Source organism: Pyrenophora tritici-repentis, chromosome 10 (genome assembly GCF_003171515.1).
Source record: "Pyrenophora tritici-repentis strain M4 chromosome 10, whole genome shotgun sequence".
In the NCBI taxonomy this organism is placed as follows: Eukaryota; Fungi; Ascomycota; class Dothideomycetes; order Pleosporales; family Pleosporaceae; genus Pyrenophora; species Pyrenophora tritici-repentis.
In genome coordinates, this window is record NC_089399.1 from 1,933,937 (window position 1) to 1,959,373 (window position 25,437).

The 25,437-nt window shown below is 48.0% G+C and overlaps 8 protein-coding genes across 8 annotated transcripts; 3 read left to right on the forward strand and 5 right to left on the reverse strand.

Annotated features, from left to right (window-relative positions):
- Positions 1-2,411: 2,411 nt before the first annotated feature.
- On the forward strand, positions 2,412-3,309 carry PtrM4_045640 (DDE-3 multi-domain protein; the record flags this gene model as incomplete). The annotated part of the gene is made up of 2 exons (XM_066104590.1): positions 2,412-2,528; positions 2,554-3,309. 2 exons carry the CDS (start codon positions 2,412-2,414, stop codon positions 3,307-3,309), a joined length of 873 nt encoding a protein of 290 aa, XP_065959154.1.
- Positions 3,310-3,685: 376 nt separating this feature from the next.
- PtrM4_045650 (Dimer-Tnp-hAT domain containing protein) lies at positions 3,686-5,711 on the reverse strand (the record flags this gene model as incomplete). The annotated part of the gene is made up of 2 exons (XM_066104591.1): positions 3,686-3,868; positions 4,071-5,711. 2 exons carry the CDS (start codon positions 5,709-5,711, stop codon positions 3,686-3,688), a joined length of 1,824 nt encoding a protein of 607 aa, XP_065959155.1.
- Positions 5,712-5,767: 56 nt separating this feature from the next.
- PtrM4_045660 (uncharacterized protein) lies at positions 5,768-8,202 on the reverse strand (the record flags this gene model as incomplete). Its single annotated transcript, XM_066104592.1, has 4 exons — positions 5,768-6,375; positions 6,643-7,784; positions 7,877-8,049; positions 8,173-8,202. 4 exons carry the CDS (start codon positions 8,200-8,202, stop codon positions 5,768-5,770), a joined length of 1,953 nt encoding a protein of 650 aa, XP_065959156.1.
- Positions 8,203-8,564: 362 nt separating this feature from the next.
- PtrM4_045670 (uncharacterized protein) lies at positions 8,565-13,900 on the forward strand (the record flags this gene model as incomplete). Its single annotated transcript, XM_066104593.1, has 3 exons — positions 8,565-9,074; positions 9,213-9,859; positions 10,051-13,900. 3 exons carry the CDS (start codon positions 8,565-8,567, stop codon positions 13,898-13,900), a joined length of 5,007 nt encoding a protein of 1,668 aa, XP_065959157.1.
- Positions 13,901-15,444: 1,544 nt separating this feature from the next.
- PtrM4_045680 (Dimer-Tnp-hAT domain containing protein) lies at positions 15,445-17,946 on the reverse strand (the record flags this gene model as incomplete). Its single annotated transcript, XM_066104594.1, has 4 exons — positions 15,445-16,235; positions 16,455-17,186; positions 17,244-17,739; positions 17,812-17,946. 4 exons carry the CDS (start codon positions 17,944-17,946, stop codon positions 15,445-15,447), a joined length of 2,154 nt encoding a protein of 717 aa, XP_065959158.1.
- Positions 17,947-18,373: 427 nt separating this feature from the next.
- On the forward strand, positions 18,374-19,485 carry PtrM4_045690 (uncharacterized protein; the record flags this gene model as incomplete). Its single annotated transcript, XM_066104595.1, has 2 exons — positions 18,374-19,415; positions 19,469-19,485. The coding sequence occupies 2 exons, from the start codon at positions 18,374-18,376 to the stop codon at positions 19,483-19,485; spliced, it is 1,059 nt and encodes a 352-aa protein (XP_065959159.1).
- A 283-nt stretch (positions 19,486-19,768) lies between these two features.
- PtrM4_045700 (uncharacterized protein) lies at positions 19,769-20,410 on the reverse strand (the record flags this gene model as incomplete). The annotated part of the gene is made up of 1 exon (XM_066104596.1): positions 19,769-20,410. One exon carries the CDS (start codon positions 20,408-20,410, stop codon positions 19,769-19,771), a length of 642 nt encoding a protein of 213 aa, XP_065959160.1.
- A 509-nt stretch (positions 20,411-20,919) lies between these two features.
- Positions 20,920-25,365, reverse strand: PtrM4_045710 (uncharacterized protein; the record flags this gene model as incomplete). The annotated part of the gene is made up of 2 exons (XM_066104597.1): positions 20,920-24,398; positions 24,627-25,365. The coding sequence occupies 2 exons, from the start codon at positions 25,363-25,365 to the stop codon at positions 20,920-20,922; spliced, it is 4,218 nt and encodes a 1,405-aa protein (XP_065959161.1).
- Between the last annotated feature and the right edge of the window lie 72 nt (positions 25,366-25,437).

Consider the following 25,437-nt stretch of genomic DNA (forward strand, 5'->3'; position numbering starts at 1 on the left):
ATTACAATAGAGCTGTTCTTCTTGTTTTGCCATTCTCTTGATATCCAGTATGGGTTGCCAGTAATTTGTAGTCCGTTGTTGTATGCTGGGATTTCTGTGTGGAGTATCTCTAGTGTCTCTGCTCCCCTCCCATTCTGTTGGCACATTATGTACTACTACTTTCGTCCATGATTCTAGTAGTTGTACATTCTTTAGCTCAAACTTTTGATGCCATATATGCTTGTGTTGGACTAGGTATTCTCCTGAGTAGGTTGGAGTGGTTGTTAGAATAATATTGTTCTTTCTACTTGTTGTTACTTCCTTCACTACTGGGTCTTGATGCCGCCCTTTGTGAACTCTTCGTTGATTAGGTCTCTAATCTGGAGTGGTGTGTGAGACGTAGGCTGGGTAAGCGTAAGGACTGCTTGGTAGTAGCTTGCTGGCTTTTTGTTTGTCTTCTTTTTTGTAGACACTGTAGTCCATGTGTTTCCGTTGTTCTGGGCGGCTACGCTAGCGTATGATGTCTTGTTTTGTTGGGTTTTGGTTGTTTTGGGTGTTTTGGATGTTCTGGTGTTCTGGTTGTTTGGTTTTCTTGGTTGTTTGGGTTTGTGGTCCAGTTGCGGCATTAACAGCTTTCTTTAGTGTCTTTGTAGCTTGTTGGGAGGCGCTTGTAAGCGTTGCAGTCTGGTACGCAAGCTGTGCTGTAAACTTCTCAGTCATTTGCTGCGTAACCCTGCCTAGTTCCGTAAAGTCTCTAAAGACGTCCAGTAGTTGTAGTAGTTTGTTTTGGGATAGATGGGATTCGGCCATAGTAGATGCTTGTAGAATTAGGTCCTTGCCCAGAAGATTGCTTGGGTTGAGTCCTTTGCTCTTGGTTTCTTTTCTTGGCTGTTCTGGAATGGGTTTTCTCTCTCTTGTAGTTATCTCTGGGGAGAATGCCGCTGGTCTTTTTATTAGTGGTGGCTGAATAATTAACCTTGGTGTTTCTTGGGTGGTCTGCTCGATGGGTGTTGTTGGTTGTCTTGGTGCCTTTCGTCGGTCTCCATTTCGTCGTCTTATTGATACATTGGTTATGTGTCTTACCTCCTTTTTCTCGACAGCCAGTCATCGACAGTGACGTTGCAGAACTACTGGTCTTTGAAATCTTACTATGTGATCATCTCTGTGTCTTAGATACTTTCGCAGGATAACGTGAGTCATCATGGCATATCTAAACATTTGTAACGGTTTGGGACTTGCCAAGACCGACTTGGGTGAGAGTTGGGTACGGCCATCGCTACCACACTTTCTCATCACACACACCTATATAGCTGCAGTTCCTCCATAGCTACACAATGCAACGCAGTCCTCCTCCTCTCCTCACACCGTTACAGTTATGAGCCCGGAAGCCTTTAATTAAATCGCTGCGTTCACCCGATATACAGCTAACAGACAAGCTGTCGATACAACGACACTCAACACTAGGAGCATATTTAGCTAGGTAGTTATGGCAACTCAAGAGCACGAAATGCAGGTGACGAGAGCGTTAGTTACCTCCGAAAGCCAGACGATTAGTCGAAATAGCTGTTCACGAGGAAGATATCCGCAGACTAGAATGGTCTATAGGAGTACGTTAACCTAGATCTTTCGCCAGAGAGGCTAAAGATGCTAGAAGACGAGAGACCTAAAGAGCTCGAAGTAAGGAGATTTTGAAATCCTCTTACAGACGAGCAGATCGATATCCCAGACTTAACAGCGACAGAGCTCGCTACGTACAACTCATAGGCTAGACGATTCGATCGCGACGAGGCCAGGTGGCTCACGAAGGAGAAGGCTCTCTGAAACCTAAGCCTAGAGATCGTGCAGACAATTAACGTCAAACACCTAGACCTAATCCTTGATTGCGCAGACGCCTATAGCCAGCTAAGAACGCTAAAGAAGCACCTCTGTCTATCGATTGGAGAGAGGAACCACTAACTTAGAGCTCGGTACACAGCAGTCTGCACGAGACCAAAGACCGCAAACTTAGATACATGGTTCGACGAGTGGGTGACGATCACCCGACTCCTTACGGAGGCCAAGATGCCAGAGACGACTAGCAACAGGGCGCAGGAAGAGTTTATCCTGTCGATTAGAGGCCTAGACGATAGCTAGGCAGCTACTTAGCTACAAGACCTTATTAAGAAGGAACAGAAGAATAAAAATTTCCGCTAATCGCGGATTTGATCGCGGAGTTCAGATTATACTATGGGTGTTTCTCGAAATACCTTGAGCCACCTGGATCTGGTTGGCTTGGTGGCCAAGAACATCAACTCCTATAGTAATTTGTTAGTAAATCGATGCAGCCACGCTTTCTAACACCCACAACGTATTTGAAGTTCATTGTTTGCTGCGATCGCCTCTACTGACTCGCGTTTTTGGTGTTGCAATTTTCTCGAGCCCATCTCATCGCGATGCCAGGCACCGGCCACCGCTTGCAGCCCGCTGTTCTCCAGGCTATCCTCGACCGAATTGCTGCCTGCGAAAGTGATCGAGCCATCTCTAGAGCTACAGGTGCGAGCCGTAACACAGTAGCAAAGCTGAGGTTGAGCTTAGAGTTTTGGGGCGTGCCTTATCCGCCGCGCTGCGTTCGACTTGGGCGGCCATATACTCCGGCAAGCTCAGCGCGAAGGCCTTCAGGCATACCTCAATGGCTCACCGGGCGCATACATGGATGAGATGAGGGACTTCTTGTACGACGAGTACGACGTTAGGATAAGCCTTGCGAGCGTTTACCGAGAGCTAGAGAAGATGAGATGGTCTCGCAAGCTTGCAACAAAGCGGGCAAAGGAGCAGAGTGAGCCACTCCGCCGCCTCTATCTTGCCAGGATGGCGCAACACTATAAGGCGGAGCAGATCGTTGCGTTGGACGAGAGCGCCTGCAATGAGCGTACGGGCGACCGCAAGTATGGCTGGTCTCCAATCGGGGAGCCGGTGGAGCTATCACACAGCTTCAGGCGATCAGAACGGTGGTCGCTGCTGCCAGCCATGACGATAGATGGCTACATAAGCTATAAGATCTTTCAAGGCGCGATTACATCTGAGATCCTAGAAGACTTCTTAGAGTTTCAAGTGCTGCCGTTCTGCAATCCTCACCCAGGGCCAGCCTCAGTAATCGTGCTTGATAACGCCTCCATCCATCGATCAGAGCGTGTACGGGTGCTTTGCCAAAGTGCTGGAGTACTCCTTGAGTATCTGCCGCCATACTCACCAGATTTCAACCCCATCGAGAAGAGCTTTAAGCAGCTCAAGGGGTGGATGAAAAGGAATTCAGCGCAAGCGGAGAACTTCATTGACTTTGGGTCTTCTTGAGTATGCAGCGCAGCTGGTGTGCTGTAATATTAACTGCAGAAGCTGGTTCCATAGGTGTGGCTATCCCTATTAATTGTGCTTTTAAATGGATGCCACAGTACGTTTCTATAGGTAGATGATACCATACAAATGCGAACGATTACACCTTAATGCGCAACCCACAAAAGCGATTTAATAATTCTAAAAAAATAAGAGCTATTTCTATACATATAGAACTATCTTAGGAAGTTAACCTGTTATAATCGCATAAGTTGTAGTGTTGTACATAGGGCTATCCAAATAGACTATTGTTGCAGCGCATTTGAAACGCCTGAAAAACCTCAACACTATAGCGGGCACGGGCCGCTGTCACCAAAAACGCTCAGGCCACTAAGCTTCAAGCATTCTCGCCATCATCCTCCACAACACTGCTAGACGGTTCAACCACCAATTTCTTGCGCGCAATCTCTTCTCTTTTCTTACAACGTTCGACTCGTCTCCAGTTACGATCTGTGAGACCCTGGTACCCAGCTTGCCATTCTTTTGCAGTGTTTTGTAGCGTGAAAAACCAGCCAGGAGGCTGCTTGAAATCAGTGATCGGAATGGTCTGGTCTGGTCTGGTCTGAGGGTACAGACCAGACCAGACCAGGTGCTTACATAAGGACCGGTCCGACCAGACCGGTCCGACCAACAAGACCGCCAAGAATGAGGCTGAAGCAAAGAAGGAAGCCGAGGAAATGTGTTTTACTACTGACTGTCAATCTAGTCGTCTTCGTTCTCACTATCCTCGATATCGCTGTTCCCCTCAGCTTGGGGCTTTCCATACCAGGCCCGAGACACTCGCACGCTTCTATAATATCTGCCTTCAGCCTACCACGGCGATCGACGATAGTAAGCTTCGCGCTACTAAAAAGACGTTCGCATTCATCCGACATAGGCGAGATCGCAAACATGTCTAGAGCGAAGCGAGCGAGATCTCGTTGGGAGTCGTAGCGAGATAGCCAGTACGCAATAGCCTCATTGCAACCTGCCTCTTCGTTATGAAGCCGGTCAGTAGAGATGTATTGTTCATACAAATCAGTTGTAGAAACTGGAGCGTCTATTCGAATGCGCTTATGTTCCCGCTGGCGATCAAATGCTGGGTCAGGATCTCTCTCCTTCCTGGCTGGTGGTGGCAGCATCTCGACAGGGTACCTTCCCTTATACTCTGTCTCCCAGAGATGCTTCACCGCTAATTGTGCGTTTTCAAACCACCTCTTCTTCTCTTCGTCGCCATGAAGAACCCACTCTTGCCTGAACCATCCCCACTTGCGATATGGATCAAGGATTTGAGCCGCATAATATGCCGGTGGAAGGTCAGTATCTTCAGGGAATCGATTTTGCCAATTCAGCTGCTGATTGTTATAGTACTCAACGCACTTTAACCAAGCAGCATCAGCGCAGCCTTGAAGGTACTTCCATGTAAAGTTGTTATCGTCCTCAGTGTGGATGTCGTGGTAGTGATCCTTCGTCTCGCTTATCTCCCGGAGAAGGCAGTCCAAAGTTGAAAACCAGTCCGCAAGTGACGTCTTCTTACCTTCAGAAAGCAAAGTTGCAGCATAGAAGTCTTTGAGAGCGAGTTCAATCTTTTCAAGCTCAAACCAGTGCTGTCCATCAAGCTTAAAGTTCGCGATCCCTACGGAGCCCTTTCCAGGTACATGACGAGCCGAGAAGAGCTCTAAACGTTCTCGAACATTTAATGCACGTGTAATCGAATAAAACCATGAGTTCCAGCGGGTCGAGTTGTTCTGGATAAGCTCAAGCCCGTCGAATTGCGAAAGATCTCCGCCGATAATAATTGTAGCAAACTCCTCACGCCGTTGTGGAGTAAGCCTGATGTATCGCACCAGGTTGTGAAGACGACCCAAACATCCGAACTTCTTCCAGAGCTCTTCCACCTTCGTATAGTCGCCACGTTGATGATGCTTCTCCAGCTTCGCAAGATACTTCTCACAGTTTCGCCCCATAAGGAACGCCTGGCAACAGAGGTTGATGACATGGCCCAAGCAACGCAGCCGGCGATGACGACGTTGTTTTGACTTCATCCATGGGCAGAGATCCTTGAGTATAAACTCAACAGCGGTATCATTTGCCGAGGCATTATCCAGCATAAAGTATCCAATCTGATCTCCGCTAATGTCGTATTCTTCCAGCAATTCAAGGACCACCGATCCAAGATTCTCTCCAGTATGTTCGCCGTATATACGTCGCATACCTAAAGCGGTAACACGTCGCATGCCGGTAGTATCAATCCACATAGCGACGACGCCTAGGATAGCGTAAGGGTTTGGTGAAGTCCAGAGATCAAAGGAGATAGAGATCCTACTCCGTGAATGGTGTAGGTCCTCCCTAAGCTGTTGCTTCTTCGATATGAATGCATTCATTACCCAGCTTCGGATAGTCTTCGCAGCCTTCGGGAGGTGGTTGAGTAGTGCCGGATTTAAAAGAGGAGTAGTTCACGAAAGTACTGGTTCTCTAATTGAAAGAAGGCGATATGGCAGTACACAATCCAACGAATTAGAAGCTCTTTAAACTTCTCTACTGACTCCTTCCAGAAAAAGATGCTGGAAGCAGCCCCATCCTTTTGCTGGTCGATTATAGACTTCCGTACAGAACCCTTTCGCTTGATGCCACTCTGGGGATCAATCTGGTGCTTCTGTTCCAGGTGATTCCGGATCCTAGAAGTGCCATTGATGACAAACAACTCTTGCTTGCTCTTCCCAACCCTGCACTCATGGCAGTAATACACCTCTTTCTTATCGCTATCTCGAATGTATTGGAGTCCGTACTTCCAGATGTGTGATGTACCTTGACGGAAATCCTTCCTTGCAATTATTGCACGTTTCACGTACGTGATACCGCCCTGCACGAACTCATCTGGAGATTCGTGATATTGAATAGGAGTGGGTGATAGTATAGGGGTGGGTGATGACGTGGGATAGGAGATGGAGTAAGAGACGTTAAATCTAGTCTTATAATATTCGATGGGGACGGTGAGGTTGGTGTTGAAGGCTCCATAACAATAGTATATAAGTAGGTTGTTAAGGACTTGATTGTTCTATGTAAGTAGAAGACTTACCTTGATCTTAATGACTCATATTGTGCTAAATTTTCTGGCTAGATTAGTCTAAGATCTAGTCACGTGGACCTATTTATAGCCGGACCGGTCCGATCATCTAGACCGGTCCGACCACGGTCTCAAAAAATCGCCAGACCAGACCAAGTCTTGGCGGTCTAGACCAGACCAAGACCAAGTCAGACCAGACCATTCCGATCACTGCTTGAAATGCTGCGTCCACAACTTCAAGATATCACCAGATGGCTGCATCAAGAGGTTGATATCCATAGCTCCGTCAATAACAAGAGTCTTATAAAGCTCGTTAATGTCCTCTCCAACTGTAGGAAATTTTAACTTAAGGTAGTTAAAGAAATTACTAGTATGCTCGTTAATCTCCTGCTCATGATCATATCGGATAGGCGCCCACTGAGATGCACTAGATACCTCAGCTCTTGTTATCGTTGGTGCAGCTGCCTGCAAGTTAGACTCCTGTTGAGGTTGCCTGTTCATCCGCTCAAGCTGTCCAACGATGAGCAGTTTTGTTAAGCTTTTGATATCATCGTCGCCATCTCCAGCCGCCCGCAACTTGCGCGTTTTCTCATGCACCCGCAGGTCCTTTGCTCTCAAAATTGCAAGCCGTACATCATCAGATGGCTCATCGTACGTTGCCCTTCTCGCTGTAATTGCTCTTGCCCACATGGAGATAATGTTGCCGTTGACAAAGAGGTGATCTTCGAAGCGCGCTGGCTGCCTCGCTGTTGGCGCCATCCAGCAGCAATAAGGATAGTTCTCGCAATGGGTATCTGTACAGCGCCATCTATCCCGGATAGCAATAGCATGCCCGCTACCTGCTTGTTCAGCTGCTATTACACCAGCAAGCCCCTCCTCTTGAATCACCGTTGCGGTGCGTCGACGAGGACCGTCGACAACCGTTGGCAACGGCTGCTGCTCCCCTGGAATTTCAGCCAAGATGAGCTCGAAATCGACGTTTACTGGCTCGCTGACATAGTTATCAACCTCTACAACAAGGCGCTGAAAGCTATTCCACGTTGCATCAACACCTCGCCGCAATCGCTTTATCGCGCGCTCGCGTTTGGCCTGCTTAGCTGGGTAAACAACAGTGCAAACAGATGAGATCTTCGCTCTTTTTGGCCGTAATTCTGCAACAACGTCATCTACCCACTGCCATAGGTCGTCGAAATGCAGCGAGTACAGCCGTACGCCGTGCTCGCTATCGGCAGCTTCAGGAATAAAGTGTTTCTCCATATCACCACCAAGGCAAGCCCTCCACCTAACGCGCAGTACAGGATTAACCTCATCCTCTAGCGCTTGCGATGAGCGAGGCAGCCATGGAGTGCCTTCTTGACGTCGGTACGCTGGCTCTCCCTCATCCTCAACACTACCGGCAGCGCCCTTAGCAGCGATCTCATCCTCATCCTCAGGCAGCGGATCGCCATCTCCATCCTCGAAAGTATCCTCATCCTCGCCAACGATATCTTCAGCTTGCGCGGAGGCAGCTGTTTGGGTGGCTTGCAGCTCAGGCTCGGACAACGGGCTTTGACGGCGCGGCGGGCAGTCGCTGGAGGCGACGGCAGCGCCTCACGGCGGACACGTTTAGGCGTTAAATGGGTAGGATTTTGTCTAGTTGCTGGCGCTCTACGCTTCTGGAGGACGGGTTAACGCCTTGATCGAATGGCTGCTTCGGCTTACGCTGGCGCTTGGGCGGCATCCCAACAGCAGCTAGATTGAGCTCGCAACAAGCTCCACACAAACAAAACGCTATACACGAACGATTTAGAGTACAGGACTAGCTTCATGGGCTTCTGGAGGTGGGAAACGGCTGCTGCATTAATTTACTAACAAATTACTATGGGAGTTGATGTTCTTGGGCACCAAGCTAACCAGATCCAGGCGGCTCAAGGTATTTCGAAAACCACAATACCGACGTACACGTCCAATCACACACCAACTTCGAGTTTTTCCGAACACGTGAAACTCCATCAGAAACCAACTATATCCATCGAAAGAAATAGATTCCGACTACTCCCAAGCCGTGCAGCCGCGTGGTTGTGGAGATACAAGGAGTCTAGTACCCCAAACGCGACGCGTCCGAACTTTCAGAAGCAAACGCACAGACCAAGCCAAGAAACAACAACAACAAGACAACAGAGAGGCTAAAATGGCCCCAGATAGCGACACTATCGTAGTCCAGCTACCAGAAGACCTCCGGACCTCAAGCACACTGGACGACGAAATGGAGACCGACGACGAAATGGAGACCGACGAAAGGCACCAAGACAACCCAACAACACCCATCGAGCAGACCACCCAAGAAACACCAAGGTTAATTATTCAGCCACCACTAAATAAAAGACCAGCGGCATTCTCCCCAGAGATAACTACAAGAGAGAGAAACCCATTCCAGAACAGCCAAGAAAAGAAACCAAGAGCAAAGGACTCAACCCAAGCAATCTTCTGGGCAAGGGACCTAATTCTACAAGCATCTACTATGGCCGAATCCCATCTATCCCAAAACAAACTACTACAACTACTGGACGTCTTTAGAGACTTTACGGAACTAGGCAGGGTTACGCAGCAAATGACTGAGAAGTTTACAGCACAGCTTGCGTACCAGACTGCAACGCTTACAAGCGCCTCCCAACAAGCTACAAAGACACTAAAGAAAGCTGTTAATGCCGCAACTGGACCACAAAACCCAAACAACCAAGAAAAACCAAACAACCAGAACACCCAGAACATCCAAAACACCCAAAACACCCAAAACACCCAACAAAACAAGACATCATACGCTAGCGTAGCCGCCCAGAACAACGGAAACACATGGACTACAGTGTCTACAAAAAAGAAGACAAACAAAAAGCCAGCAAGCTACTACCAAGCAGTCCTTACGCTTACCCAGCCTACGTCTCACACACCACTCCAGATTAGAGACCTAATCAACGAAGAGTTCACAAAGGGCGGCATCAAAGACCCAGTAGTGAAGGAAGTAACAACAAGTAGAAAGAACAATATTATTCTAACAACCACTCCAACCTACTCAGGAGAATACCTAGTCCAACACAAGCATATATGGCATCAAAAGTTTGAGCTAAAGAATGTACAACTACTAGAATCATGGACGAAAGTAGTAGTACATAATGTGCCAACAGAATGGGAGGGAGCAGAGACACTAGAGATACTCCACACAGAAATCCCAGCATACAACAACGGACTACAAATTACTGGCAACCCATACTGGATATCAAGAGAATGGCAAAACAAGAAGAACAGCTCTATTGTAATAGCATTCAAAACAGCCGAAGACGCAGCCAGACTTGGTGGTAGAATTACAATCCTTGGACAAACTCTCTTCACCGAAAAGTTTAAGCCTATAGCAGCATCTACCCAATGCCTAAACTGCCAACAATTTGGCCACCCAGCCACTAGATGCCGAAACCAACCAGCATGCAATTTGTGCGGAGAAGAACATGCAACTACAACACACAAATGCTCAGTGTGTAATACAAAAGGAAAACCCTGCAACCATACACTCCCCCACTGTAGTAACTGCAAAGAGCCCCACTTTGCAAACAGCAAAGAGTGCGAACTCTACCAAGCAGTAACAAAGAGCATCCCCGCAGGATTTTAATGTTGAACAACATTAGGATCCTCCAAGTCAATCTCAACAAGAGCATTACAGCGACTGAGTCTACACTGCAACTTGCAGTTGAACTTAAAGCTGATATAATTGCAATTCAAGAGCCATGGCTAACTACCAACGACAACTACGCAACAGCAAGATCCATAAATCACACTGCGTTTATCCAGATCTTACCAGTAACAAACCTACCCGTCCGCCCTAGGGTTCTATTTTATATATCTAGAACACTAGAAGCAGAGACATTCACCCAAAACGACTTCAAAATAGACCCAGACGCAATGGCTATTACAATAAAAGGTTCTAATTTCCAATTTAACCTATTTAACGTATACAACCAAACAAACGCCGAAGGGGAAAAAACACTGCCCAGAGCTATACTTAACACTAAGCTTCCGCCAAGTTCTATTTTAGTACTAGATAGCAACGAGCACCATCCATTGTGGGACCCGCTATGCCCAACGACGAGCCAAGGAGCACAGCCATTTATTGACTGGATTGAAGAACAAGATCTAGAGCTCCTAAACACACCAGGAGTAGGCACATTCTTCAGACCACACCTATCTAGAGAAACAGTCCTAGACCTCTCACTTGTCACTCCAGACTTGGCTAGCAAAGCTACGGACTGGCAGACTATACCTGAAACTGGATCAGATCACTACGGCCTCCTATTCTCCATCCAAACAAACGCAGACCTTGTAGAAAACCCGACAAACCAACCCAGATTTAATACTGCAAAGGCTAACTGGGACACCTTCAACAAAGAACTAGAAACGGCAATCCAAAACAGTCAAACCTTGCAAGATATGGACCAGATCAGTGATCCAAGAAAGGCAGACTTAATGGACCTCCTCCTCGGCAACAATACAGAGCTAGAGCAACAGCTAGAAGAGATTGGTAAAGCAATAACTCAAGCAATCCAAACTGCAGCAAACAAAGCTATCCCTATCACTAGACTTGGTCCAAAACCAAAAGCTTGGTGGAACAAAGAGCTGACAAAGCTACGACAAGACACTTCCCACTATAGAAGGATTTTTAAAGAAAAGCTCGAAACTACTGCGATACACGACGCCTACCTAGAGAAAAGAGACTTCCTACGTGCACGAAACACCTACAACAAGGCAATCAAAGACGCTAAAAGGAAACACTGGAATGAATTCCTAGAGAAGGAAGACCCGCAGTCAATCTACAAAGCCATGGCATATACAAAGGATAACAAAGTCGAAAGAATTCCACCTATACAAGGAGAAACATCATTCGACAAGAAATGCCAAGCGTTCCGCAACACGCTATTCCCACCACCGCCCATAACCGAAGCGCCCACATTCACCAACTACCAGGAAAAGAGATGGGATTGGCCAGCACTATCCACGACTGAACTAGAACGAGCATGCTCAAGTCAAGTCAAAAGTAGCACCCCAGGACCAGATGCAATAACACAAGACATAATCACAGCCGCGTACAAAGCTCAACCGCAAACAATGTTTAGAGCTTTCTCACTCCTATTCAACTATGGATACCACCCAAAATGCTGGAAACAAGCTACAGGAGCTGTTCTTAAAAAGGCATCAAAACCAGACTATTCAATCCCAAAAGCCTACAGAGTTATCACTCTATTAAGCTGTTTAGGAAAGATTAACGAGAGGATCACCGCAAGTAGGCTGAGCAATCTAGCAGAAATCACAGAGCTACTACACCCAACCCAAATTGGGGGTAGACTCAAGAAATCTGCAATAGATGCAGCTATGCTACTCATCGACCAAATTCAGCACCAGAAACAGAAAGGCCAAATAACATCAACTATCTTCCTAGACGTAAAGGGAGCATTTGACCACGTCTCACACAATCAATTCCTGCGAACGCTTAAGAAGCTAGGCCTTCCAATTAGTCTTATCGCTTGGACAAAATCCTTCTTCTCAAACAGATCGCTAAGACTCTCCTTCGACAATAAGACACAAGAATTCTCCGAGATAATAGCTGGGATACCTCAAGGCAGCCCAGTGTCTCCAATCTTCTTTCTTATCTACACCAGAGACCTCTTCCCAGGACTACAAAGCTTCAACCTATCCTATATTGACGACCTATCTCTATCGACATCCTCAACATCGCTAAAGAAAAATGTCAAAATACTAGAACAGCAAGTCCGCCTACTATCTCACCGAGGGAAAAACTTAGCGATTATGTTCGATATAGCTAAGACAGAGCTCATCCACTTTACCGCCAAGAAAGAGAGAAAAGAGAGAAGCCTACAGCTTCCAGACAACACCATTGTAGAACCGAAAGACACAATCAAATGGCTAGGTATCCACATAGACAATAGACTGTCCTTCAAGGAACATATTGCTACACGCGTAAGCCAAGCAAGGAAAGCATTCTATAGACTAGGGAGACTAGCCAACATCGAAAGAGGACTCTCCCCAAAAGCAGTACGACAACTATACCTAGCATGCGTCACAAGCGTTGCAGACTACGGATCACAAATATACTGGAAGAACCAAAGCTACGCCACTAGCCTCCTACAATCACTGCACAACCTGGCGTGTAGAAAGATAATTGGAGTGTTTAGAACGTCACCATCCCTACCAACAAGCATTGAATCCGGACTTACGTCACCTGCAATTAGACTCAACACCAACAACCGAAAGTATGCGTCTAGAGCACACCAGCTATCCAGCAACCACCCAATCCAGAAAGCAATTACAAGGATCACAAATACAGACAAAGCTAGCTACAAAAAGCCAAACCAGCATAGACAACTATATACTATTGTTAAGTCAATCCCAGAGAGAGACAACAATAGCGTAGAAAAGATAATTCCATATAGGTTCAGACCATGGGAAAGTCTTAACTACAAGGTTACTGTATCAAAAAAGAGCAAAGAGGAAGAGGCAATTGCACACGCGGATTATATCCTATCAAGGAGCGGAGATAACTTCACCGCAATCTACTCAGATGCCTCACAACACGACAAGGGAATAGGGATCGGCGTAGGTGTAGTAGCGTACAGCTCCACCCACGAAGAAACCTTTTCTCAAAAGACAAACATTGGATGCTCCCAACTAGTCTACAACGGTGAACTAGAGGGGATAGCACAGGCATTTGAACACGCGGCTATAGTGGCACAAGAAGGCCAAGAGATCTACGTATACGCAGACAACCAAGCAGCAATCCATAGGCTTAACAACCTATCGGACAACCCGGGACAACAGTGGCTACTAAGATGCATCAGAGCTGCAAAGAGAATAACGACAAAGAAAGCATCTATCCACCTGCAGTGGGCCCCAGGACACAACGACGTCAAGGGCAACGAAAAAGCCGACACGCTAGCAAAGGAAGCAGCTAAAGAGAGACCAACAACATCGACCATAGCGAGCCTAGCCTACTTAGGCACAGAAATCAACAAAATACAAAAAACAGAACAACTGATGGAGTACAAGAGGTATACCGACAGGCCCACCAAAAACAGAAGCTCCTACTCAAGGATCTTCAAGCTCAACACACATACAACAATCAAAGTCCCGAAGGGAACACCAAGAGAAATCTCGAGCGCGTTCTACTCACTCAAGCTAGGACATGGATACTTCAACTCCTACCTTAAGAGATTCAACAAGAGAGACTGCAATCTATGTATATGCTACAAACCACAAACACCACAGCATCTACTTCTAGATTGCAAACAGTACAAAACACATCGAAATACACTCAAAGAAGCAATACCACACAGACCCATCACCCTCCCACTCCTCCTCCAAACAAAGACAGGCATCAAAGCTACTCTAGCCTTTATTGCAAGTACTAGGATTGGCACGAGAAAATGGCACCTTGGGCAAACCACCGAACAGACAGACACTGTATAAAACTACAAAAACAATATTTCCTTATCTAAAAGAGCCCGCTGCTACATCTCTTTCTATTCACCACACTGCTCTTTAGCACCCGCGCCAATGGAAGACTAGCTCTGAAATTGGAGTACGCAAAACACCACCCAAATTGTACAAGACCCATAGAAACTCCACAACGACCATCATACATAGAACGGCTTAGCCAAAGTCCTACATAGTCACCGACTGATACAGGACTCTAATGGAAATATAATAATAATAATAATAATAATAAGAGATTCAACAAGAGAGACTGCAATCTATGTATATGCTACAAACCACAAACACCACAGCATCTACTTCTAGATTGCAAACAGTACAAAACACATCGAAATACACTCAAAGAAGCAATACCACACAGACCCATCACCCTCCCACTCCTCCTCCAAACAAAGACAGGCATCAAAGCTACTCTAGCCTTTATTGCAAGTACTAGGATTGGCACGAGAAAATGGCACCTTGGGCAAACCACCGAACAGACAGACACTGTATAAATCTACAAAACAATATTTCCTTATCCCAAAAGAGCCCGCTGCTACATCTCTTTCTATTCACCACACTGCTCTTTAGCACCCGCGCCAATGGAAGACTAGCTCTGAAATTGGAGTACGCAAAACACCACCCAAATTGTACAAGACCCATAGAAACTCCACAACGACCATCATACATAGAACGGCTTAGCCAAAGTCCTACATAGTCACCGACTGATACAGGACTCTAATGGAAATATAATAATAATAATAATAATGTATCAATAATAGCTCGCCAAAGTCTTGAACAGCGTCATTCACAGAAAAGCAGGATGCCCGTGTATTTTGCGGCTGTGAAGATGTCTAGCGTACACAATGCCTTTGAAGATTCTTTGAGTTGAGGCACATTGTGTATGTCCGTCTCGGCCATGGGAGAGACCCAACATTGCAGCGTGCACAATGTCCATTATAGGATATCTCTTTGTTTCTTTCCCACAAAGCACGAGGAGAATGCCTACAGATAGACGTCTGAAGCTCGAGTGGAATTTCCTGTCGTTTCACCAAACTTCACCAAAAACGAAGACTACAATTGCTCTGATCATCACTAGCAGATTCTCGTTTTGACATGCAGATCACTATGCCGTCTCATCCCAAATCCAACAACGACTATGTCTTCGTACGTAACAAGCGCACAAAAGAAATCGCCATCCGCCGCGCAAACGAGTTTTCCTCACACCCAAAAGTCTCTAAACCACTTGAAGACCGTGTCTTGCACTACATCGGCTTAGACCGAAAAGTAGCATGCCGATGCAGCGATCCCAAGCGACACTATGAAAAGACAATTAGCGTAGCACCCGAGTCAACCCATCTCAACCAGAGTTGCTATCAGTCAGTTCAGTCAGTCCGGAGCTCTCTGGACTGACTGAACTGACGTCCTGAGGTCACTGAACTGGACTGGACTGACTGCCAAGACTTTTCAATTAAACTAAAACTGACTGACTGAACTGACGTCGCCGCGGCCTGCGGACTGACTGGACTGACTGAACTGAGTTACCTGACGTCGAACTGAGATAAATGCTCCTGTACTTTTGAGATTTCTTCCTCTGATAGTGTGCGCGCTAGCCCAGAAGCTGAGGTAGTTGTTGGCTGTATACCAAGCCTCTTCCAGCTCTTCAAGCTCTGCAAAGCTGAAATAAGCTCTGGCTTCATATGGAGTCTCCGGGTGCCTAACATGTCGCCAAGCTCGCTGAAAGTCCGCTCACAGTCTGCCGCTGCTGCTGGTATTGTTAGGACGTCAATAGCGAACTTTGAGAGTATAGGGAACTGCCCAGCAACTGACTCCCAGTATAGAAGCGGATTAAGAGACAGCCAATCCTCCTCAGCTAACGCTGGTTGCCGCTTCCATATCTCATACTCATCCTCAGCAAGGCTTGCCTCTAACTGCCGTGTGCTTTGCTCAATTGACGACTGTAGAAAAGCTGATCGCGACGTTGAAATCCCTAGCCGGGGCTTCTTACGCGGCGGCGTTACAGTGTGAGCTGAAGTGGCTGCAGAGTCCTTCCGCCCCTGCCACATACGCAGGAATGCCCGGTGGTTATTGTCAAGCCAGCCGTCGCGATAGTGGACACCGTCACGGGCAGTGACATGGGTGTCAGGCACCTTCCAGAGCGCTGAGAGGTGGTGTTTGTAGTGCGGGTGTAGTATTGTAGCAGTGTAGTAGACAGGCGCGTTATCGAATTTTGCGTAGTACTTAGCAAGCTTACAATGTGCAAGGTTAACGTTTGTAATAAGATGATCTTCAGGCGCATCTAGATCTTCGTAATTTACATCCTTAAGGCGGTCTTTGAGAGCCTTAAGCTGGTTAAGAAGCTACTCAAACGTTACTAGAACTTCCTATATAGCGCCGTGTCGGCCGTGTCGGCCGCGACCTTTAAGTAGCCGTGTAGCTTCGGCAAATGGCTCAAGGAGTCGAATGTATTCTGTTATTGTCGCCTAGTCCTTGCCGCTTAGACCCCCTTCGCGTATATATAACCGTGGCTGGGCAGCAGGGAGCTGCTCACGATTCTTCCGGCGTCGTGAGGTTGCTGTTGCAGCACTATGCTCCTCAAGTTTACACTCAATATAGCCATCGATAGGGCCGTGTAGCTCAGCTGCACGGACAAACGTGTTGAAATAGCTATTCCAGCGTGTCTTAACAGGCTTCACAAGCTGCCGGATGTGGGGTGTAACACCTAGAGACTCTGCCTCCTCGCACTGTAGGCGCTCTAGTAGTTGTCGAGTTTGAGGCGTACAGATAGACGCAATCACGTCAAAGAGGACGCCAACAGGACCGTATTTGCGCCACTCATCCATGTACTTCTCCTCTTCCTCAAGGTGTGCGGCTTCATTCTCGTACGCGCTACGGTCTTTGCCCCAAATTACTAATTGTGCGCTTAGGTTGAGTATATGGCAGCAGCACCGCAGCCGCCGCTCGCTTGCGATAAAGCCAAACTCCTCTGCTAAGGACTCAACTGCAGTATCATTGTTACTTGCGTTGTCAAGCACAAAGTACCCAACCCTCGCGTTGTCAACGCCAAATAGCCGAAGTATTGTTGTTGCTGCAGCGGCAATATTATTGCCAGTGTGCGCCCCGTGTAGCTCAGGCAACCCAAGCAGGTGGTCAACTAGCTTGCCCTCGCTGTTAAGGTAATGTACGCAGAGGCCAGTAAAAGCATACTGCCCACCAGTTGAAGTCCAGTTGTCGAATGACACGTGTATAAGCGACCGGGCTTCGCGAAGGTAGTTGGCAACAGCTAGTATGTATGTATTGTACTCAGTAATAATATGATCGTGGAGCGTTTAGTGGCTACGCCAAAGGAGAGCTTCGGCTAGCGGGCTCACGGCCGCAATCATGGCTCGAAACTGCGGCGTTTCTATTACGCGAAGGCTCTGGTTGTCCGCGACTACCCAGTCCTTCAGCGCGTCCTGAAATCGAGAGGTTGAAAAGCTTGCTGCTATCTCGTTTGCTACCTCTTGCGATACTTCTATCCCTTTAGACCTCATAATATATACTTGGGACTTTGCGAGCGCGCCCATAATATTGCCCTCCCGGCTAGCAATTGGTACAGGTCCGTTAGGTCCGTGTGAGTGTCCAGGCTTGTTGCTTGAGAGGTGTCGGCCGGCGTTTGTAGTGCTGTCAGCCTCGTAGCAAGCCTCCTGCTTCCGTCGTTGATGGCAGTACCGGCAAAGCCAGTAGTTTTTCTTGTACTTGCGGTGCCAGACGGCCCAGCCGTGGCGGTAGATCCAGCTTTTTGGCCCACCGCGACTATTACGCTCAACCTGGCGCCGCTCAAGATACGGCACACGCTTAAAATCAAGCCCGTCGTAATTGTCGTCGTCGTCGTCGTCGTCGCCGTCGTTGGGGAAGTCCGCCTGTACTGCCAAGGGCTCATCAGCCTGGGCCTCGCTCGCAGTATCGCCAACAGTAGGCGCGTTTGATAGCGATGGTAGAGGAGAATTGCGCTTGTCGCATTCTACAAGGCGGCGAAGGCCTGAATTAGAGGGAGTAGACATGAAGTACACCAAGAAGTATTATGGCAACAGTAGTCTAGCGTCGTGTGTATAGCAGACGCGACGCGACGCGACGCGAAAGGCTTACTAGGTGCGCACCGGGTAGCGCATTTCCGCAAACTCTAATTAGCTTAAAGCTAGATGCTTTAACTTATATAGGATTAGTGTCTTTATATCTAGGACTAGCGCGGCTTCGAAGCCGCACTAAATGTGGCTTTCACAACTCTAAAATACTGCTTTAAAAACAGCTAACGTCAGTCTAACGTCAGTCAGTTCAGTCAGTCTGGAGGCTTCTGAACTGACTGGACTGACGTCCAGCTGCCTCAAGAACTGACTGACTGAACTGAGTCTTGGCAGTCAGTTCAGTCAGTTCGAACTGAGTTACCTGACTGATAGCAAGTCTGATCTCAACGCGAGTCTAGTATTATACATGAATCGCCATGATCTCAAGTCATGTACCATTTCCGACTTCAAGAAGTTTCGCGAGCGCCGCAAGGCCCAGTGGGCGAAGCAAGGTGTTGACGTTGACATGTTTCACTATGCCGCTGGAGACAAAGGCGTTGTCTGTCGCTGTACAAAGCCAGCGAGTTATGAGTTTGGCAAGCCTAGAAACCCAGAGATCATAGAGCAATGCGCAGAGTTCTTTTGTGGTTACAAGGAGATGACTAAGGTAACCAAGGAGCAGTGGTTACGTGTAGATGGCGACACGCCGCCCGTGTACTCGCCCACTGTCCAGGTTCCGGATTGTGAATCACCTGACTCTCAGCCTGATCCCTTTCACTATGATCGTTCATCACTGTACACCGACAAGACCGGGGTGCCGGTCGCGCCTACGAAGACACACAAGTCTGGTGGACGAACAACCCCTGCTGGCTCTAGCCGCCGTCGTAGTTCGTTAGTGTCAAAGCTCGATGATAACATTCCTTCGCAGGTATGGGAGAAGGCTCGTCCTTCTGTTTGCATACCGGGTTATGGCACATCTTCAGCGATTAGCACGCCGCTGGGCACCGAGTTCCCTCCCACACCATCCACCACACGTCCTGTCCCAGCAAATGTGTCTGCGGGAAAGCGACATACATCTATGTACTCTTCGCGTCGTGATTCTACATCCACTTACTGGTCTCAAATCCAACGTGAGGCTGGGGGTAAGGATGAGGACTTTGCCATCCCAAGCAGCGACCCGATTGCTGAGTTGGACTCCCTTGCGGATGATATCGAGACTATGACGATTTGTGAGCTACCAGATAACTTTCGAACGCCCCCTGTCCCGTTTGCTGCAGGAACGGCTGACATTCCTCTTCTTCGTGCCGACGTTTTTAACCCTGTCGCTGAGCTTTCTGCCCATCAATCCCCTGCTGAGCTTCCCACTGAGCCACCCCGTGGGCGCGATACCCCAACGCTGAAAAAGCTCGAAGGTCGGGACTGGGATACTGTTTCCGAACTCGAGGCCAAGAAGCGCCCCGCTTCCAGTGGTACGTCACGCTCCGCACGCAAGTCTGTAGGGTTAAGCTCACTGTTCGAACAGGTTATCCAGAGTGCTGATTCATCGTTGCCTGATCAGAAGGAGTTCTTCTTTCAGCACGCAATACTGACTTCTTGCAAGAACCCTGCCCCTGCAGCTGACTGCCAGTCGTGCGAGCTGCCGTATCAGGACGAGCGTAAGCGTACAATCATGCTTCCAGACATACATGGGCAAATCGTTTTTAAATCGTTTTGGCAAACCTTAAAACGTTAACGCGTTTAAGCAAAAATCCTTATAACGTTAAAGCGTTTAACGATATAAACGATATAAAAACGATATAAGATACATCATGCCAAGACCGGGTTATGTCCATTCTAGAATCTCCTCTACCTCATCCCTTATCATCTCTGCTTCGTCATCTTGCTCTGGTTCCATTGGTAGACCCATTCCGTTGAGAGAACACGGTTTTATGTGGCCTTCCCTAAGCCAACTGCCAATGCACTCGATCTTCTCAATGTTGTCGCAAGTGAGCCTCGACCGATCCCATGAACAGGTTCTTCTTGCACCTGAGAATGTTCTCTCTGGCTCGGACGACTCTGCAGCGATAGAAAGAATAGAGATAGCCATGTTGCTTAGCCTAGGGTAGCGCTGCCGTTGCTCCGATCGGCACCACCATTCAAGAGGGCTACAGTCGATTTGTATTACTGGACTTTCTGCGAAAATTTTAAGATCGTCGCTGTTTGATTGATCTGCCGCCGCAACTGACATCTGTTGTAGAATCTGATCGAGAACGGCACCGCGTTGCTTTAAAGGAGGAGCCATTTGTTGAGAAGCTGTAGGGCTAGCTAAAGGCAAAGCGTCCTTAAACTCATTCACCCAAAAGTTTTGAGCAGCGTTAATAGCTGGTTCGTACCATTCGGCTGGCCAGTTCTTCTTGAGATATGCTGCTCTACTTGCGGGATTTAGAAGAATAGCGGAAGCGTACACCGGAACCTGATCAGTCATGTTGTAGTACTTCTCAAGTACGAACCAGCACAGTCCGCAACAATCAATTAAGTGGGTCCTAGAAGGTTCAGATTGGATTGATTGATTACCGCTTTAAGCCTAGTAGTTACCTATAGGAGTTTAAGCCCTACCTAGATAGGTAAGTGGGTCTAGGAGAGTGACCGGATTGAATTGATTGTTGCGGAGTCTACGAACCAGCCCATCTCGATCGATCGAACCATGCGAAGGTCCTCATTTTCATCTTTAGAGTAATGTATCTATAAAGCTGTTAACCGAAGACTTAAAGTTCGGATAACTGTCAGATTAGATGAGATATTGCACAAAAGTGATGGATGTTCATGATTGATTGTTCTTCGTTCTAAGGTGCGCGCTGAGAGTTTTGTTCTGCTAAGACGCTAACCCGTTATTAGCTAGCGGTGTCGGCACTTTCGGCTCGACACGCCTGCTATCTGACACACCCCCTCAGCTTGGAAGGCATATTGCAAGCTGCATAAACTGGTTGATCGATCCTACATAATGAGGCCTTCCAGTTGCTCTTGCACCTCCTTAAGCTCAATCTCTCTGAGCGGGGCTTCTTCGCGCTCGACGAGTCCCAGTTGATCAAGGAACCTGGCCCATTTATTGGCTGGCAGTGGCTTTGTGAACCCGTCTGCGATCATGTTGTCAGACGGCACATACTCTACCTTGATCACCTTTCGGGTAACCTCCTGTCGTAGCCAGTGATTGTGTATGTCAACGTGCCGAAGCTTTGTTTGCAATTTGGCAACGTCTTCATTTACTAGACGGATCGTCTGAGTATTGTCGCACTTGATTGTGATAATTGGATTGCTTAGCTTTACCTGAAGCTCTTTTAACAACCGCGACGTTAAGATTGCCTCCTTAGCAACTTGTGATAGGGCAAGCAGCTCTGCTTCTGTTGTTGATGTTGTCACAGTATCTTGCTTGCTTGCTCTCCAGGCGATGAGTCCTCCGAACAGCTTGATTGCGTATCCCTGCGAGCTTTTCCTGTCCAGTGTGTTGTCTGCAAACGACGCGTCACTTGCTACCTCGAGGCCATCGCCTCTACCGAGTTCGAGGGCTAGGGATTCTGTTTTCTTGAGATACAGGAGCACACGGTCTGCAGCGTCTTGGTGTTCTGTACTTGGATTGATTAGGAAGCGAGCAAGTCGTGATGTTGCAAAGGCTATGTCGGGTCTTGTTGTGACTGCAGCGAATAGAAGCGATCCAATCTTGCGTTGGTACTTGTTGACTTCAGCTGGTGCTGCGAGTCCTTCTCGTGGTCGGAGTTCGATGCCTGACATTGGCGTATCATGCCTTACATTTTGGTGGTTGATGAGTTGACTGATTTTGTCGACGTATGCAGCTTGAGATAGCTGTATGGTCTTCTGCTTGCGATTGCGCATAACCTCTACACCGAGAAACCACTGTAAGTTGTCTCCTCCCGTACAAGCGTATTTTTCTTGGATCCAGTTGATGGCCTTCATGGCCTCTGATTCTTGCTTTGAACGGTACGCAACGATGATGTCGTCCACATAGAAGAAGATGATAACTCCGTCTTTGATCATGCAGCATGGCTCCTGTGGTATTTGTTGAAACCCTATCGAAGCAAGAGTTGCGGTGAATTCTTTCTGCCACAGTAATGGTGAGATCCGGAGCCCGTAGAGTGCCTTTTGCACTTTGAGTAGAGTGCCAGGCTTCTGATATCCTTTTGGCATCCTCATGTATATTTCTCTGTCGATTGCAGCATGCACAAAAGCATTAGTGACGTCGTATTGTTTCAGCTCAAGATCGTATTTGGCGGCGATTGCCATAAGCATTCTGAATGAGCGTCCTGCCAATGTTGCTGCGTATGTGTCTTGGGAGGTGATGTTGCGTTGTTGGTCTCCCCTTACTACCAATCTTGCCTTGCATTTGATGAGGCGGTGATGCTTGTCGAGTTTGTAGGTGTATACCCACATACAGTCTAGGATCTGGTGCCCTGCTCGTTTGACTGGTGATGCTTGGACCTCAGTCCATGACTTCATTTGTTGGTGACTCTGAAGGTGTGTCTTTTCTGCTTCCTTGAACATTTCGTATAGTGGATGGTCTTCTAGCTTTGAGTATGCTGTTGGGAGTGGCGGTAGCTGGTTGCGATGGGGCTTGATTCCCTTGGATAGCAGTCTCTTCACCTGAGCCTTATCGATTGGCTTTCCTTCGTGTTGACCAATGTGTCCTGATTCGGTGCCGGCCATGAATGCGGCTGCCCATGGACTGGTCATTGATGTTGATTGGTTGGACATGTTCGTCATATCCTCGTTGTTCACCTCTCCTTGAACTAGCAAGGCCACAGGTGGAGGAGTTGGTGGCGGGGTTAGATATGCCTCTACCACCTTCCTTCCTTGGTGGTATCTGGTTTTCTGAGTGCGCGGGCTCTCTTCCTGCGTCGTATCGTCCTCGTAGAACGTCTCGGTTTCTGGTTGTTGGCTCTGAGTACCTGGGAGTTCGACTGTTCTCACCCAAGTTGCGATTTCCTCTAGGGTGTTGTGCATGAGATTGTCCATCAGGTCCTCAGTCTTGCCGTTGAAGATTGTGTCTTCGTCAAACACTACGTCGCGAGTGCTGATTACCTTTGCCATGGATGGGATCCATATGCGGTAAATGTTCGTTGACTGGTATCCCACTAGGTATCCAATCCAGGCCTTCGGATCTAGTCTCTGTAGCCTGGACTTTCCTCTGTGGGTGTCGTCTGTCATTGCGAAAGCCTTACACCCATATGCTTTTAGGTGAGCTTGATTTGGTTTTCGAGGTCCGGTGACTATGCCGTTGATGGCAGCTGCGCGTGTAAAGAATATTTCGTATGGTGTCTTCCAATTGTTTGGGTAATTTGGCGTTCGATTGTATAGGTATACCGCCGCTCTGGTAGTTTCTGGCCAGAGTTCCCATGGAAGGTTTGCATCCAGTCGAATTGCGCGTGCCTTTTCTTTTATAACACCCCCTGAGCGCTCAGCTCCTCCGTTTTGAGCTTGAGTATCTGGAGCGGAGGGCTCGAGTTTGATTGATAGGGACGTGCACCATTTTTCGACCTCTTGTTTGACGGTAACGATCTCGTTGTCAGTCTCGATGACTTTGACTGTGATGTTGAATTGTTTCTTCATGAACTGGACGAAGAGGCCTAGGAGGCGAATGATTGAGCGAGCCGGTCTGTTGTCCTTGAAGTAGAAGTCCCATGTGTATCGGGACCGTCGGCAAGTGATCAGCATTTGGCTCTTCTCCTTGGTGAAACTGCCGTCCTCATACTCATGGAAGTCGATGGCTACCCTTTCACCTGGCCCTTCGTCGTTCAGTCTAGGCGTCCTGCGTATTTGTCGTTTCGATTTTGACCTGCCGCAGGCGTCACACTCCACGGTGGTGATGCCCTTGATCCTCACCCCCTCAGATTGCTGCACGAGGTGCTCGATCGCGGATGGCCCGGGATGTCCGAGTCGTTTGTGCCATAGTATGGCAGTAGCCTTTTGTGGTGATCGTTTGGCTCGATTCATACGCACATGAAAGGCTGAAGTTGATGTAGTAGGTGGCTCGATAACCCATTGCCCATAGTGTTCCGATAAGGTGGCAATGGTTGAACCATCCCATCGTCGTAGGCTTGTCGGGTCTCCTCGATTGTCCCACCATATACCTTGTCTTCGGAGCAGCCTGAATGATACGAGGCTGCAGAGGAAGTCTGGGCACCAGGCAACATTGCTTAGGTGTAGAATTTGTTTGCCCTGAGCCCCCTCTGCCGTCACCTTGACTGCTCCGTATCCTTGTATCCAAACCCTTGAGTTGCCAGCCCAAATGTAATCTCCCATCGCAGGCGGGCGTACGTCTTCGAGCCTTGAGAGGTTGTTGCAGATGTGCGTCGTCGAGCCAGAATCCAGGATGAATGCATCCTTTAATGGGTATCCTTGATTACTCGCATTGAATGCCGCTTTCATCATGCCCTCGTCCAGCCTCGAGATCTCGCGTCCATCTAGTCAATCAGTGACTGAGTCCGGTGTTTGTGATGTCTTGATGTAGGGTGTAATCGATCGTGATGCCGTAGTTAGGCGTGGTCGCTTCGTTTCCAGGTTTGTTTCCTGTATTATTCTTTGTAAGTCTGCATCATGCTGAAGTTTGTACTGTACCAGCTTTGTGATGTGTTTGTTCGGTTTGAACCAATCTGGGGTCTCCAAAGTTGGGTTGACATAGTAGCAGCTACTGATGTCATGGCGTTGTTCACAAGCAGGACATATATCGCCAGCTTCTGCTGTATTCCTTTTCTGGAATTGCTTGGACTTGTTGCCAGGTGCATTCATTTTGCGTTTGTTTGTTTGCCTTTGGTTTCCCTGGCTAGGGTTGGTAGATGGCGCTCTAATTTGCACACTTGAGGCGTCCCCCTGTGTGTTCGAGTCGGATTCACCGCTCGCCGCGTAGGCTGCTTCACCCGTCATAAAGGCACTTCTTGATTTGCCTCGTGTTGGGTGAGCTAGGCTCATATGTTCGCGGAAGAGTTTCATCATCTGCCTTCTTTCTATATTGTTCCGGTCGCTTCCCGCTCCAGTGAATGTTGCCATCCATGCTGGGGCAATCTTAGAGACTGCTTTTAGGAAGTCGTCCACAACCAGCTTGCTTTGTATCACGTCCCCTATCTTTAGGGCTTCGGCGCGAGTTGCAGCTTGGTCGTATTCGCTGAGCCATGATTCCCAATTTTGCGGGCTTCTCATAGGTCTCAAGGAATCGTGGTACCTCTCTCGTACCCTTCTGATCTCATCGTCGAGGTCTACTCCAACTGCTACCTGGAGGTTTGTGATCCAGGTGCGGAGAGTTCCATGTTCCTCAAAGCAGCTCACTTGGAGGTGTGGGCTAACTGTTGCATTCAGGTGTCTGATCATTGCCGCAATGTTTGTGCGTTCGTCTCGATAGTTTCGTTCGCGTATTTTGTATGATTCAAAAACCATCTTGAATTCCCTTGAGTCCCCATCGTATGCCTCCTTCCCTCCGCTGAGAGTTCTGAGTATCGAGCTGGTATG